The 17,090-nt window shown below is 43.9% G+C and overlaps 1 protein-coding gene across 1 annotated transcript in view; it reads right to left on the reverse strand.

The window, feature by feature from the left end:
- ARHGEF12 (Rho guanine nucleotide exchange factor 12) overlaps positions 1-12,996 on the reverse strand; it is an 89,446-nt gene extending 76,450 nt beyond the window's left edge. The window contains exons 1-2 of the mRNA XM_065417314.1: positions 12,900-12,996; positions 2,125-2,185 (exon numbers count right to left, since the gene is read on the reverse strand). Coding sequence (XP_065273386.1) covers positions 2,125-2,185; positions 12,900-12,912 — 74 coding nt within the window. The 5' untranslated portion in view covers positions 12,913-12,996. The remainder of the gene's footprint in view (positions 1-2,124; positions 2,186-12,899) is intronic.
- Positions 12,997-17,090: the final 4,094 nt, after the last annotated feature.

Here is a 17,090-nt window from a genome sequence, read left to right on the forward strand (position 1 = left end):
GCCACTGCTGTTTCTAACTCATAGCCTTAGTTTTCCTTCAGATGTGTACTATGCCTTTGTCCCTCCCACCTCACAGCACTGCAACTAGTACTCCTCCAAAAAGATGGCTTCTGACCACAAAGACACAAATGCTGCCAGCATTGCAGCTATCATCCAACACACTTGTTCCATTACATTCGAGTCACTTCCTTCATGCCACTTGTAGAGCTGTGCACATTTTAAGCATAGAGTGTGAAATGTGGAGCTAATGTGTCCTCTGTGCCATGCCTTCCCCCTGCCCCAAAGAGGGTATCTATCACTTCCTTTAAGATAGCTGCACCCCACTGCAGCATCCCATAATCCACACTATGGAGAAAGCAAACATTTTGGGGCTCTAAAGCACTGCAGCTCTGCCACTTTTGCCATACTTTTCAATGACAGCAATAAATGCCTTGCTAAACAAACGAGTGACAGTCAAATATTCTATTTAGGGATTTGAAACTTGATGCATGACGTGGTACTTAAGTCAATCAGTCTGAGGAAGTTCAAGACAGAGGCCTCCTCCTAACAGAAACTTCTGCAAGTTTACAGTAGACAGTTTCTAGAGCGGGTCAGGTAGAAGCAGAACGTTAAGATGCTACTATTGAGCGCTTACATGGCCTTTCATCAAAGAACCTCAAACAATTTCTAAAAGGCAAGTTTCTAGTTCCACTTCACAGATTGGGAAACCGAGGTCCAGAAAGGGGAAGCAACTTGCCCAACATCATAGTGTAAGTTAGTGGCTAAAGTGGGAATAGACTCCAGATTCTCAGTCCAGTGCTATAATCACTCCCCACATTGTCTTAAATCAGTACTGTAATCTAGCAAGGACACTAGGAGAAGACCAGTGCTGTAGCCTATGGATACAGAAAATGAACTCTCAGAATGTTCAGACTGAGGGAGGAAAAACAAAAGGACGCCTCAGTTGTATGCTAGAGATGGGCAGTGGAGTATGGGGAAAGATGTAGAAGTCTCCAGGTTTCAGATACAGGAGAGGAATCTAGACAGTATTTAGGGTCTCAGTGTGGAATGAGGCCCCTCTAGGAGGGCTCCAGAGTGCCCAGGTGTTTCGGTGAGGGCCCAGCTTCACGATTCAACACATGAAACGGAGGAGCGTGCCTGTAGAAAACAATTCATCTCAAGTTACCAACGGCCAAAGAGGCAATGAGAGAAGAGCAGTCAGATGCAGGAGAAGTGCTACAAAACTAAAACAACTTCTCAAAGGAACTAAGTAAGAACCCAAAGGTCAGAGAAGTTGGAAACAGGGCTGGGTAGGGCGGGGGGGAAAAAGAGAAGAAAGCACATCTGAGCTGAGCGCTCACAAAAGGACCCTATTTATCATCATTCACCTCACCGAGTGATTCACCAGGCAAATCCACTAGCTCTACTCAGTAAAACCCACTTTCTGGGCTCCATCGAGACAAGCACACATCAGCCAAGTTAGGATTAGACTGGCAAGACTGTCTACAGAGCCAATCATTACAACACTGAGCTACAGCGGTCTCTTTCTTATGCATGGCTGTGTTAACTCTGAACAAAACCTACAGTGCTAAGACATTTCCTTTCATGTAGTGGAAACCTTGAAGCTGTGTCCATGTTGTGGCTGAAACTGTACTAACAATAACTGTGCTTAAAACTTACTACTAATAGATATTAAACAGAATCTGCTGATCTGAGGAAATTGGGGAAGTGCCCAAGAGTACTAGCCTCTAACCTCTCAAGTTATGAGTCACACAGCAGGCTGCTTTAGGGCACCTCTATGGGGATTTCCTAAGAACAACGATAATATCTTCAAGTTTTAGTACAAATAATGGAAGTTTATTAGTCCATGAAAAGAAGGGAGCTGAAAAATTATACAAAGTCCGTGACAAACCAACAGAAAACGCAAAGCTCCTAGAAGCACAAAGCAAAGGATTTCCCTCCCGCATGAGAGCTCTAACTCGATTGCAGCTTTCACTTGCCTGGGCTGGCTTCTGATGCAGGACCGTGGTATATGCAGGGCTCCATTTAAAAAAGTCACATTTCCTTCCTTGATCTTTTATCTTGACCAATTTCAAAGAGGTATTAAATATTTTAAAACCATCTAGTATGCAAAGTTCTGCTTACCCTGTTTTCCATGTTTGATAGTTTCCAGCAAGACTGCTACAAGGAAGACCAACCAGCTGTTCTAGGAATAGAAAATTAAACCAGATCAAGGATTGGTACTTGCTAAATTCAAGCTGAGACCACTGCTGAAGCAGCATGCTAAACTAAAGGAACTAGTGACCATTTTATAGATCGCTATCTCATGAAACAATCAGAGACAGAAATAAAACGCTGAAATGTCCAGTTACCCCAATGGTAACATCCCCTCATCCAGGGCAAGTTATCCAATAGCAGCAAAAATCTCATCAGAAATAAAGAGAGGATAGGAAGACAGACAGACAACAGCATGGTTTTAAGATCCAGAACCTCGCTACAGCACCAGCCAGCGTTAGAAGCTCTTCAGCAGACAAATACAAATGCTTTCAAAGCGAATAAACTTGTCCAAACACTAGTTATGGGCCAATGATCAGAAAGAAAAAAAATCTTGGATCCTTGTTCTCATAAGATTTTTAAAGGATTTTCTCAACCTATTATGAAATCTCTCCTATCTCAGTCTCCACCCCATAGTATAAATCAATACAGGAGAACTGCAGAGGCAACAGAATTTTGACTCCATAAGCAAGAGTAAGTATTTTCCCTACTGTCATTACAATCTACCGCTTAGGTCACTAAAGCGTAGAGTCACACTTCCAACTTCAGAATGCAGCGAGATCGACACCCAAAGGCAGCAATATCTGTATTCGTACTCCCAGTCGCTGAAAACGCAGAGATCCATCCCCCAGGGCACTAGTGGCCGCATTCACCTGCTTACCCCCAGGATGTGACAAGAACCAAACACCAGTACTGACATTTCGAGTTCCTATATTGTCTGGAGACACTGGGATCAGGCGATCGATGCCCAAGAACTAATTTAATTGTTTTGTCACTTCTGATGCTGCAATGATTACAATTTTTTTCTGTACTGACAATTCCCTCTTTGTCCCAAGCCAATAAATAGTCTTTTCCAGGGCTCTCCAGTCCCCCCTGCCACAGCAGTGGGAAAGTTTAACATGTCTCTAGCACAAAAATGATGCCATGGCAAGCAGTCAGGGGAAAAGCGGGGGGGGGGGGCGAGGTGTTAGGGCTTGTCTACATGGGGAAATTTACTGGCATATTTTACTATGCTACCTCTATAATTATACTGGTATATACACCTGTGTGGACAAGCTTATTACAGGAAAAACAGAGAGTGTACACAAGGAGTTATACCAGTATAATTATACTAGTAAATTTCCCTGTGTAGACAAGCCCCTAGTTTAATAATTCCTGATAGATGATTCATCTGTATTTTTAATCTTTGCTCACTAGCAGAGAATTGCATTCCCCCCTCCCCTTTGCAAGTTTTTCCTATTTTAAGCTTGGGAGGAGCTGTCGTCAAACCTCAATCACTGAGCCAAGTTTAGACCAGTAACTGAGATCATCTGTCAGCTAGTATTTGATAATTAAATTTATATCATTAACTATAAGATATTATCTGTATACTTCAATGTTAACTTTAGATTTCAGAGTAGCAGCCGTGTTAGTCTGTATCCGCAAAAATAACAGGAGTACTTGTGGCACCTTAGAGACTAACAAATTTATTAGAGCATAAGCTTTCGTGGGCTACAACCCACGTGCATCCGAAGAAGTGGGTTGTAGCCCACGAAAGCTTATGCTCTAATAAATTTGTTAGTCTCTAAGGTGCCACAAGTACTCCTGTTAACTTTAGATTTGTGATTGCATCCTGTGTCATGCCAGGACACAAACCCAGCTTATCTGCTGAAATGCTCTCAAGGACACTGGCTAGTGCTCCTATGGTCATAGGTCTCAGACACCTGTATTTGCCAGAAGTCGCAACTCTCCAAACACTATATGGCTGCATTATTCAAATGCCAGCAATTAAACCTCTAATTCCCACTGTGCCCCGGTGCCAAACGTACACATTATACAACCAGGGGAAGTTGCTCACAATCAAACCTCTTCAAAGGATGAAGAACGTTGTGTTCCACAGTAATGTGCAAACAGCTGAACACATTCTTCATAGGTTATTGAGACAATCCAGATTTCCACATACAGGATATCAAACACAGGTCAGAAAAATCAGCCACTAATGTATTGACAAGGAAGAAAGGAAACATTTATTTTAATTAATTTATGAATAGCCTGCATTAGGGCAATTTCCCTACTGTATTTCCTGCTCAGACTTCTGAAATAGTCTGATTAAATTATTTATTCTAACGGCAGTATGGAAGTTGGAGCCACTTGGTTATTAAGTAAAAGTGCTTTAATCTAAAGCAAGTATCTCCAAACCTAATGGAAGAGACGGGAGAGGGGAGGGCAGCCTTAGAAGATGAAATTATTTTGCCAGTGGGAGTTTGTTACTGCACATTATCATTCCTCTGAACTGAGCTGACTGTCATCGAGAAACAGATCCTGGGGCCGTGGTGGTGGCTGGAGTCCTCGTCACTGGAAGAGGACAGCCCCCAGATTTATGTTATTGCTGTCCCAGATTCACATAGCCACTGCGACTCTGCACACACAGCTGGGGAAAGGACAGAGACCAGGGGAGAATGAAGGAGAATGACGACATACCTCCAAATGGTTACTACGGAATTTAAAGAAATCCACAGAACACACTGCTACCACTGTAGGCCCTAGGTATTTGAGCAAGCCCTTCATATCTACAGACATCTGTACAGAGTTTATCACTGCATTATCTAACCTCTTCGTCTATCTACCTCCAAGGCAAACTGAGATTGACCAAATGGTTTCTGCTCTCCATTCCAAAGTCCTGCTTCGATCAATTTAGGGATAGGGACTTCCATAGATGAGGTCCCTGAATACAGAACGCCTTGTCTGAAGATGTCCACCAGAGTTCCGCTGTGGCTCTCTTCAGCGCTCATTGCAAGACTTCACTGTACCTCTGTTACTATATTTACTTCCTTAATTGCCTGTTCCTTCGCGATTATTTCCCTCCTTGCCCACTTGATAGATGGTTGTATTGGGGTTGACCTCAATTTTGATTTAAAATTATGCTTTTGTTTAAAAAAAATACAAAAACAACAACAACAAAAAACCCACACGCCACACAGTGTTCCAGAAGAGAGCTTTAAAATAAAAAAGCCCAACTTGTTACTGGAAAATGTTTCCACCGTCCACCAGAAGCTTCAGCAGAGAGAGAGAGAGAGAGAGAGGCTGGAGTTTTAAGTCAGTGGGGGTGATCCTCTGCAGTTCCTCTACAACTGATCCAGAGACTCCTAATGTTTAATATCTCAGGAAGCACAGGGTAGATCTGAAGGAGTGGTTTCCTCATAACACAAACAGCGATAGGTGGAGCAGGAACTTAAAAGTGCTTCACAAGCACTGTGACGTTCTTGGCAGTGGAATAAATAAGCAGCCTTGACAAAAACAGCCTCCCAGCAGCCGTGGAGCAATTAATGACAAAAATGGGATTCCTTTCAACTGGCTGAATTCCAGACAACAAGATCACTGAGAATTGAGAATTGCCTGCACCACAGACCTGTTGCGAGGTTATTTCCACCACCACCACCCCCAGCTTAACTGCCTGCTTCTGCTTCAGCAATGACCTAGGAACACTGCAACACTGCCGGGAGAAGCAGATAGGAAGAGTCTTTCTGAAGGAGGCGGACTGTCAAAATAAACACTAATCAGAACACTAACTATTCCCCCTTCTCTTGGCACCTGCCAGCCAGTATTACTACAACCCACAATTGCAAGAGTAGTTGTAGCCAATTGCAAAGCGCATTTCAGACTCCCAGGGAGGAAGTGTTTAGTGCTTAGAACAGAAGGACTGGGAGTCAGGACTCCTGGCTTCTATTCCATGCCCCAGTCGGTTTCTTGCTATAAAATGGGATTGATTGCCTTGTGTAAACAGCCCTAGATAAAAATCTAAGTATTATTAATATACCTTCACTGAGCCCAAAACCCGATGATAAAGTCTACTGGAAAAAGAGAGACAGAGCTAAAGATGTGTCATATAACATGCATGGCTGCAACAACATTGGTGAATGGCTAAAACAAACAATCTTACCATTTACAAATGATCACGCTGATTTTTAAATTCAACCTTCCATATTTTGAAGGACAGAGTGGCATGCTTGCTTTCTCAAGTCAGAAGTTAAGGAAGTTACTGGGTGAACCAACCACTAACAGTGGGCTGACATCTTCCTGAAAATCCAACGTATAGATTTAATCCACCTGAGCAAAGAACTTACACAACTACACGCATTTCTATCACATCATTCAGAGGAGCTCAAAGCACTCGACATTATGCTTAACGCTACTGTGGGGTACAAGCTTATCCCCATTTTGAAATGGAGTACTGAGGAACCGAAAGGTGAAGCAGCCTTCATCACACAGCAAATCCAGGTTAGAACTAGGAACAGAAACTAGGTATTGTGGCTCCTATCCCCATGTCCTAACTACTACAGGAATGCTGCCTCCCACTACAAAGAGGTCTGAAGCTCAGTGGTAAAGGAGAAGCCTCCGACAGTGTTGTTAACTTCATCAAGTCTCTGTGCACTTTGACACCTTCATTGCAGCATGGAGTGACAGAATTAAAGAAAACCTAATTATAAATAGCTAAGACTATAAAAGGCTCTTTCAGCAGCATCCCAAGGGCACCTTATTCCACCAGCCAACAAAAATGGAAACGAAATGATAGTACACATACTACCAACAATCTCTAAGATCAGATCATCACCCACAAGAACCACTTCCGTTGCAGAAACCACAGCGACTACACAAGGCAAACCACAACCTATCATTCCTGTGTTTCTCAGCAGATTGCAGGGGCAGATCACCAATGTGAGAGTTACAGATCACCATTACAGGATTTCTATCATTCTTATCTTTGGGATACAGAATGCTCTGATTCTCACAGATGAGCTCTCTCATTGTCCTGTTGACCTTAATGAATTCACATCACACTGGTTCCTCCATACACCTCCTTCAGTTTCCAGTGAAACATATCCTTCCCTCACCACTTTTCTTCCAGAAAGCAGCCATTAAGGCCCCCCATCTACACAGAAAAATTCCTGGTAACATGGCTGTCCAGCCTGGAGCAGAAGGGGAGATGGGGGAAAGAATGGCTGAAAATGTTTTGAGTTAATCAACAATTCAGCCCTGGTATAAATGGGTGTAAATCCTAAAGAAGCCATTGGTGAATTTGGTCTCTGGAGTCAACAAAAATTTCCAGCAAGTTTTCCCCTGTCTACACAGGCCAGCCAGAACCATGCTACCAAAAGGACTGACCTTGAAAACCAATGTACGACACAGGAAAGTATTTAATATCAACAATGCCCAAGTGTCCCCGTGCACTAGTGCATCCGTTTAAGCCAGGGCAAATGGAAAAACAAAAACACAACCACTGCCAGAAGGGACTGACGGTTCTCAACACCACCATACAGCCCCTCTGGGCATGAATATCTACCCCCACATTTCAAACAGGCATCTATACACTTCCATGGTGTTGCTGAAAAGCACAGCTGAATGTTATGAACCTGAAAGGAATGTCATGCTCCAGCAAATTCTCTTACCTTAGATCAATGGTTCTCACCCTTTTTAGTTAGAGCCTGCTGTTGGGAATGGCATAAGAGCAGCCTCTCCTATATCCTATGGTTGCCTCCTGTTCAAGTTTTCTCTCACTCATTTTCTATCGGTTTTCATTATCTTTTTCTTGTTCTTCTTTTGCTCTTTAATTTTTTTTTTTTTTTTTGCTAACTCTTCTCCTTTCCCCATCTCTGGTAGCCTCAATTTCCTTCCCCCTTCATCAGAAGGTTATGTGGTGCTGGGCATGGGATAGGACATCTATTGGTGCCTCTGCACTGCAGGAGTGCAGAGAAAAGACACTTGGTCTGAGCCTTCATCCCAGAACATGCAGGAGCAGTTGCCAACCAGCTACATTAGGGAGCACAATCACAGCAGGAAGAGAAGACTTGAAAGCAGCCACCTGACACTTGATATGGACCAGCAGGTTGCAGCATATGCATGCAGGTAGGTGCGCTGCCGGATTGAAGATCCTGCACCTTACCTTGCACTGTGCCCCTCCCGAATGAGTCTAGTGCTCCCTCAGTGAGATCCGGCCACCTCCCTCCAGGCTGGGAAACACTGCCTTAGGTCAGTTCATGCCTTCCAACCTCCTGCCAGCTACTATGGAATTGTTCAAAATTCCATGAAAGCATACTTAACTCCTCATAGGCTACAGGCTTCTGTCTCTCTACACTGGGAAGTCACCCAAGTGCTCTGGCATGCGACTGCCTGCAATATCACGAACCAGGACTCAGCGCCTACAGACGAACTTGAGATCAGTTTCATAGATAAACAGGAACTTTGTTAGCTGGACTGGTGCACACAGCTTTAAAGAGAAACATTACTTAGATAAGAAGAGTCAAATTTCCCCCATCTATTTCTTAAAGTCTGAAGCACACACTTGAAGAGCTCAGAAGCTGATTGAACCAACTCAAATGTCCAGCCCCAGCAAAACTACACCTTGTTCATGTGGGTATAAGCAGGCTAGACACTCCATTGTCCTGGGATTCTCCCTTTGGCAGCTAGCACAAATCCTGCAGCCTCATTATCTGCACCAAGGCAGGCCTTTTTTAATTCACACCTCAGACTTCATGCCACATCTTCTACATTGCCAGTGAGTTCAGACCATAAATGCCATAATTTTGCTGAGTTGTTTAAACAAATGGGAGATGCACTTTGAGACGTGCTGATTTGTAGAGGCCTGTTGCAATCCATAGGTTCACACAGTGGACACTGTTTCTGACAGACACAGCAACACTTCAGCCATAATCAGCAGGACACTTGACAACACATAACTAACAAACACAATAATGACCCTGATTGATGAGATTACCCAGAACTAGATTAGAACTTGAACTGTCGCTAATGTGTGGGAGCCCACCTGCAATAAATCAATGCCTTTTCCAGCTTGGGACAACACTGGTCATTCGCGGTCTCAATTTTGGAGAGTGACTGACTTAATTCAGTCTAATTTACACTGAAGAACCCAAAAGTTAAAGGATCCAAAAGCAAAGCTCAAAATAGCTCAGTGGACAAATTCTAAGAGTTTGCCAACAAATAAAAGCAGCAACATCATGTACATAGGGTCAAACATTGCTAGATGAGCTGCACAGATATGCAAGACGACCAGGTTCCTGCCAAATGGGCTTACAGACCAAACAGACAAAAATACAGACAGGGAAAGGGTGGGGAAAAGGGATGCAGCATAAAAGGAAGGGACAGAAGTGGGGATGTTTGGCGCACATTTTCTTTACTCCACAGTTTGTGTTGAATACCATTTGTTTTGGTTTTACTATTTATAATTGTGTTTACATTTAAATGTAAACGGAGGACAATGCCTTTTCCTGCCATGCTTGTTTTAAAAATATACATGGTTTTATTTTATTTTATTGTTTAACACAAACACAAAATTAAAAAACAAAACAAACAAACAAACAGTCTCTTCCTGCCTTTTTCTTTATTTGCTCTTCTGTTCTAAGCCTGTTGCTTCATTTCTATAGTTCTTGGTGGCCTGTTTTGCATTCTATGCCTTCCCCCTTTTCATTGTTTATTACATCTCTATATGCTTTATACCCCTTTCTTGTTTTACTTATAAAAAGCCTTGCATCCCTTCCCTCTCCTCCTCATTGTCAGGCCGCTATTTTTATGCGGAGACAATATCTGCATTCAGTCTTCGGAATAATTAAGGGCCTTAGTTTTGTTAAAGTGAGATTTTAAATTTGATATATGTTTTTAAAGCCTAATGGTTATTTCCAGGGCTGGATTGTAGAGTGACAATACATGCAGAATTGCCGTCCTGGCTCGAAAAAAGGGTTTGTCTCTCTGAATTCTTATTGGCCCCTCTTACATACATAAACCCAGACCTTGCAAAATAGATAATGGGAGGGGGGTGTTCTTTGGCCTGCTCTACATGTAAGAGTTAGGTCAACATAACAACAGTGCTCAGGGGCGTGAAATATTCATACCCCAGTGCACCGTAGCTAGGCCGACCTAAGCCCTGGTGCAGATGCAGCTTCCATCAACCTAGCTACCATTTTTGTGGAAGGTGGAATCCCTACAGTGACATAAAAACTCCCTCCTCTGTCACAGTAGTTAGCGTCTACACTAGGACGCTACAGTCATATTGTAGACATGTCTACACTACGGCTGTATTACATGGCCTTAACTGGGAGTAAAGCTTCTGAATTTTTAGCAATACTAATGGGAGGCTGCTACAAGAAACTCACTGATTATGAGAAAATGATCAGCGTAACAAACGTAAGTTACATATCACCATGCAATATGTCAACTGCATTATGTTCCCAAATCTAGAAGCACAAGGAGGATATACCAGTATAATCCTTATTGATAAGAATTTGGTGCTGGTGAAAGGTAACGACTTGACAGCCCTGGAGACTGAAGACTTCTTTTTATGCACAGAGCACCAACACCATCTGCAGCAGAAGTCCAAACTTATGCTTGAAACAGCCCGGCCAATATATTTCCCCTCTAAACCGAGAGCCACACCTTAAGGTACGAGTGGGGAAATCAGTCCCTATTACCAAGGTAAACCATGGCCTTGCTCCTGATGCTATTAGTAGAGTGCCTGGTTAGTGTCAACTGTGCTGATGGTTTCAGGGGGTTGGTTTTTTGCGACGTGGACACCTGTCATAGCTCCAACGATGCTACTACGAACATTGTGGATAGCAGTGAAACTGTCCAGACTCATGTCAAATCCACTCTGATTCTGCTTGGGAATGCTATGAGCAGCTGCAGAAACAGACACCAAAGCTCCTCACTGAATAGGAAGACCCATAAAAAGAAGGCTGAAGTGAGGGTAGAGTTGTGAACCCCTCATCCTGAAGCATTCAGAAGACTAGGACACAGATGGGCATGAAGCCATCAGCCCTTAGGAAACTCCAGCTAGTAAAGAATTCTGCAGCACACCTCCCTAGCAGCTTAAGCTATTGCAAGCACATCAAACCTGCTCATCAGTTTCTCCACTGGCTTCCGACAGAATATGGAGTCAAGTTCAAGGTCTAGTTCTTACCTTCAAGATGCTCAATGGCTTGAGCCCAGCATAACTAAAAGACTGCGTAAAGCTCTGGAATGAAGATCATGGTCAACATCTCCACTCCACAGGCACAATGGCACTTTATACCACATGGGTAAAGTTCATCTGTGCAGGAGACAGAGCTTTCTCGGGGGCTGGTCTGACATTGTAGAATGAAATCCCACAGGAGTTGAGGACTCTTACAAACCTCACCACCTTCTGCTCCAAGTGCAAGGCACACTCCTTCTTCCTGCCTTCTCTAACACAGTCAGAAGAGAGCGGACATTTAAAAAAAAAAAAAAACACCTTACCAAAACAAAACACTCCACTGCACATACAATTCTCCCCTGGGGAGAGGATAAGAGAGAGAGAGAGAGAGAGAGAGAGAAAATCAACCATACATGATAGGTCATGTCATCTAATGCACTGCTGGAAGGCGCTCAAATACTATAGTGATAAGAGCAGCATAAGAATCTTTTTAGACTAGATGAGATAGGGGTGGAAAAGTGAAAGAGTTCCTCTGTCTTCCAGAGGCCATGGGGAGTTTCAAATTTATTCCACACTATTAGCCAGAGCCCCCTAGCAGGGTCCAAGGACTTCACCTGGCAGGAATCACAGCAGCCGGGTATGGGGCTGGGCTTCTCTGGACATTAACGATAGCTCTATCATCCTTCAAGTCTTTTGTTTCTACCTCTGGCTAAGAGGGGTCTGGTCAGTGTTCCAGGCCCTGATTCCTGCAGACCTGGGCTGGATGCAAAGAGATCTAGAAGGGGAAAGATTTACATCACATCGCAGTTCCAGAGCCATTCAGACCTCCCTAAGCAGCATTCATTTATGTCACAATAGGAGTTACTCACAGAGAGAATTATATATCTTTGGCTAACACACTGCATGCTATTCCTGCCTCCAGCCAAATAATCACAATAGATGTTCCCAGCTCTATTAAAACTAGAAAATCAAGCTCGCCTCACTTTCAGTCTCTGTAGCAAAAGACATTGTGGTTCCTGTCTATCCCCTAACCAACAGCACACATCGCGACTGGCACCCTATCCTGACAGCTTCAATAAAAGTACAGAATACAATAAGTAAGCACAGAGACTATCACCTCATACTCAAAATGAAATGGCGACAATACTGGACAGCACAAGAAAGCTTGCACCGATGCCTGCATGCAACTGGCCACCCTATAACTAAGAAGGAAGGCTTCAATGACATCTATCTTGTGTGAGTACTAGATTTAAGGGAGAAAGTTGAAAAAAAATAAACGAAATGAACACTGCGCAAATTGTAAGTGTAGCTAGCTATTCAGTAACACTGTTGCAGAGAAGGCCCTGAATTTCAGAGAGAGAAAGAGGAGGAGGGGTTATTTTGCCACCATTTGGCTAAAAATAGATGTCCCAACTACCAAGGGGACATTTAAACACTCAGAGAGGGGAAGCACATCTAAGCTGATTAGAAACAATTAAGGTTTACTTTACTATCAAGTGATGAGAAAAATCAACAATTAAAAGCTTCACAAGGATAATTATGTGTAAATTCTACCCCCTCCCTGCCTTATTTTACAATTATGGTAGCACAGGCTATGGCACTATTATAAATAAAACCTATTTGACAGCAATCGCATAGGAACACGGACACACTTCTTACAAAATATCTACATTCTTTACAGTACTTGAGCCACCACACACACACAAACCTGCACAGTCCATGTAACCATGCAATCTCCTTGCTCCAATATGGCTGGAGCGGCTGCAGGAAGAAAAATGTAGGAACTGGGTTACAAAAAAGGAAAAACGACTACATCCAAACGTTTCTGCAGCATTATAAGAAGCTACAACAAGGTTCTGATATCATTAAGTGACCAATCACAGCCTGCAAGTTGCTGAGTTTCAACCCAGTCCCAGCAGTCCCTGCTAAGAATAAAACCCTTATCTTGCTCAGCCATGTGTCGCCTGCCACAAACGGCAAGAGAGCTACGCCCAAAGCCAGCCTGTTTGATTTTAGCTTGAGTCAGAGGGACTCTGAAGAGCCTGCAACCCTGAGAGAAACAACAGAAGGAAGAAACCCAAACACACACACACCAAAGTCTAAAGCCAGCGTAACCATCTAATCTTAGCCTAGGACTGACCTGGCAGTTGGAAACACTAACAGAACATCACCAAGCCAAAACCATTCAGTACCAGAAAAACTGTGACAACTAGGCAAGGAATTGAACAAACAGTGAAAGTCTGGAAGCAATAAAAGAGCTAAATATGCACAGCCTGGTTAAGAGATAATTAAGTGAAGGGTGCATGATCATTTCCAAGGATGAAGGGTGCGAACACCAAGGATGAAGGGAAATTGTTTCATATAGTCCAACGGGTGGCAGGATTCAATCACGAAGAGAGAAAATCTAGGCTGTTTAATAGTCTCCCAAAAGAGGAAGGGGAGGGAAGCCTCGTTTGGTGTATTTAAGCTTCTGAATCCTTCCCATGCCATGAGAGGTCATTTAGGGCACAAACAAGGTGCCATTATCCCTATCTATCTTGGCACACCCTTTGCATGTCCTCTAGGTCAGTGGTTTTCAAACTGTGGGTCGTGACCCAGTACTGGGTTGTGGAATGTAAGGCACTGGGTCACGGCGGCTCTGGTCAGCACCGCCGACCGGGCCGTTAGAAGTCCCATCAGCTGTGCTGTCTGGCTACGGCAGGCTAGTCCCTACCTGTTCCAACACCACGCTGCGCCCCGTAAGTGGCCAGCAGCAGGTTTGGCTGCTGGTCACTTCCGGGGCTCAGTGTGGTCTGCAGTGCCAGGACAGGCAGGAAGGCTGCCTTAGCACCCATGCTGCGCTGCTGACCAGGAGCCACTTGAGGTAAGCCCACGCTCCAATCTCCTGTTCCAGCCCTAAGCCCCCCCAAACCCAGAGACCCTTCCTGCATCCCAAACCCCTCATCCCCAGCCCCACCCGAGCCTGTACCCCCAGCCCAGAGCCCTGACCCCCTCCTGCACCCCAAACCTCTTCCCCAGCCCTGAGCCCCCCCAAACCCAGAGCCCCCTCTCAGAGCCTGAACCCCTCATTCCCAGCCCCACCCCACAGCCCTTCCCCTCACACCCCAACCCTCTGCCCCAGCCCTGACCCCCTCCCACACCCCAAACCCCTCATCCCCAGCTCCGTTGGGTCATGGGCATCAAACAATTTTCTTCAACTGGGTCGCCAGGAAAAAAAAAAAAGTTTGAAAACCACTGCTCTAAGTCATTAAAACCCCCAAATTCTCTCTCCAAGTATTGTTTGACACAAGGATTCTTTCAGTTGCCCCCTTCTCCAGTAGTCCAACAGCACAGATGCTCTGGCTTCATTCTTAACATGTCCCAGATATTTCCATCTTCTTTTCAGGATAGCTTTGAAGATAAGGAGTTAACTCGCTGACCAGTCTCAGGATTTGTTATAAATTCATTTAACTCAACACCTAGTGTTTTCTTGAGACATTTATACACTGGGGGGAAATATGCTAGAAAATGTCCTGTAGGAAACACTCCTACTTTGGTGGGTTAGAACAGATGCAAAACACCTCTGATTAAACAGAGCTGGGCTGATGGCCTGATGCATTTTGAGAGAGACCGACATCTCAAACTGGGCCAACACAAATTGGCTGCACTGCATACCTGAGCAGACCCAGATGCAGTTGCAGGAATATCTGGAATCCTCCGAGTGTCTTAAACAGAAGGAGCTATGGGACAAAGAGAAAAAGGAGAGGGCTGGCTGGTTTTTGCGATTTGGCCTGTTGTCACTGGAGCAGCACTAAAACTGACTATTCCTATCTTTGGCCTAACTTGTAAACTAGTGCCAGAAATGAGATCAACAGCAAGAGCTGTGAGCACGACAGCCAGTGTAACCCTGCACAAAAAGAATGTCAATCAGATATCACAAATAAAGTTCAAGGTGGTCACTGCTAAATCAGTTGGGGGCGGGGGGGTGAAGGAGATTATGCATATGGACAGTAGATCTTTTCCCTAATAGGTATTTAAGAAGCGATCAGTATGCAAAAGGCCCATAAACACAAACTGAGAAGGATGTTGGCTCATAATGCCCTCCCTGCTATGTTCATGTTTCTATTTGGCACACGTGTGGATGTCTGAACTTTTAAAAAGGCACTCCATGAAAGAGTGAAAAAGCCAGGCTAATAAACATCACTGGCAACCAGAGAGACTTAAACCTGGAATATGCTTTTATATTCTGTAGGCCTAGTGACCTGCACTTAGGCTGCACCTGCTTTGTATTCCCACAATTAGTAGCAAGACATAAAAAGGGAATATAAATTTCTTTACCCTAATGGGACAGAGCCTTTCACTGCTAGGTTGCCAGGACAGGGGTGGCCAAAAAGACCACCATTTGAGGGTGTTTGGTGCCACACATGAATGAATGCATGCGTGGTCTCATTCCAATTCCTAGTGAGCGGATATCCAGATCACGAGAACACACCGTCACATTTGGCACTTTGTCAACTGTCTCAGCCAAGGAACAAATGGGCCATGAAGACTGAATTACCCTCTCGCCATTAGATCAAGGGTTCCTCCGGGTCAGAGGTGAGGCAGAGTGGCAAGGCGAAGGACAAGCCTCCCCAACCTGCCATCGCCCATGCTGTACTCGGTCATGATAGAAAGCTTTAGTCTCCAGGGCTGTCAAGCCAGCCCCTTTTCCCAGCATTCATATTTTTATTCGAAGCTTTTAATTGAATACTGCACACGAACATGCCTGGGACATGACAAAGCAGCAGGAAGTGGAAGTGCTTATGTTTTTGTACTGGCCGTTCTAATGCAGTGATGGAAAATATTTTTTGTTTTATTAACAACCAAATCCCCTACCTTCATGTATCCCCTTCACGTTCAGCAATTGAATTTCTTTTTTGGTGTGAAGAGCCTATTGTCCCTACAGAGGTGCTGGAACAATTTTTTTTTTTTTTTTTTTAAATAGTGGGGGTGCTGAGAGCCATTGAACCGAACTGTATATGGTGGAAACCCTAGATCCAGTACCTAGTTATCCCTATGATGTCTTTTAAGTTGTTTTAGGGAACGCATTTCTTTTAAATATATATGACAGAACTCTCCTTGCTGTGTATGAAAATGGTACGTTACAGCACTCATACAAATATGCAATTCAGTGTTAATGCACATGCTCTGTAAAAGAAAAACAAGTCAGCATTCACAGTATAGCGGTTACAGTCCCACCTATCACACTAGAAAAAAATGAATATTGCAAAAGCTCAATATTCTGAAAACAAACATGATAAACAGAACATAGTGGACCTGATTCTTGTTTACACCAAGGCCCGTTTATGCTACTCAGGCAGTTTAACACCCATTAAGGCCCCTTTACACTCCCAGAATAGTGTAAAAAGGCTTAATGTACATGAGAATCAGGCTCAGTGTCTCTTCTGCCCACCTTTGGAATCTACAAGGCTACTCTCAGATACTGGAAACTGAATCATGCTCCTGTCTCAGCTGCTTCAAAACTGATGTACAGATCACATGAGGCCCAACTGGTCCAAACCGCAGACAGTTCTGCTATCATTTTATGTCATCGCTTCCAAACACACACACCTATGCACTAAAATAAATTATCTTGTCTGAAAACCTCAGAGAAGACATTTTTCCTGGTTGCCTAGAAATGGAAATACAACTTAAATGCTCTCCTTCCTTCACATCATGCTACTGTCTCAAACGCATATGGAAAGTTTGTGTGGAATTATCCGATGGTTCTTATACCATCCAAATCTCTCCTAACAGAGAGCAACATTCCAGCCCCGCCCCTGAAGAACCCAATAAAGATGAAAAGGCACAAAAACTGCCAGAATGTAAAATGATGTTTTACACAGAAGCCAAGAGAATGAAGAAGTCACCTGAAGGAGAC

This window comes from Emys orbicularis, chromosome 15 (assembly GCF_028017835.1).
Source record: "Emys orbicularis isolate rEmyOrb1 chromosome 15, rEmyOrb1.hap1, whole genome shotgun sequence".
Lineage (NCBI taxonomy): Eukaryota > Metazoa > Chordata > Testudines > Emydidae > Emys > Emys orbicularis.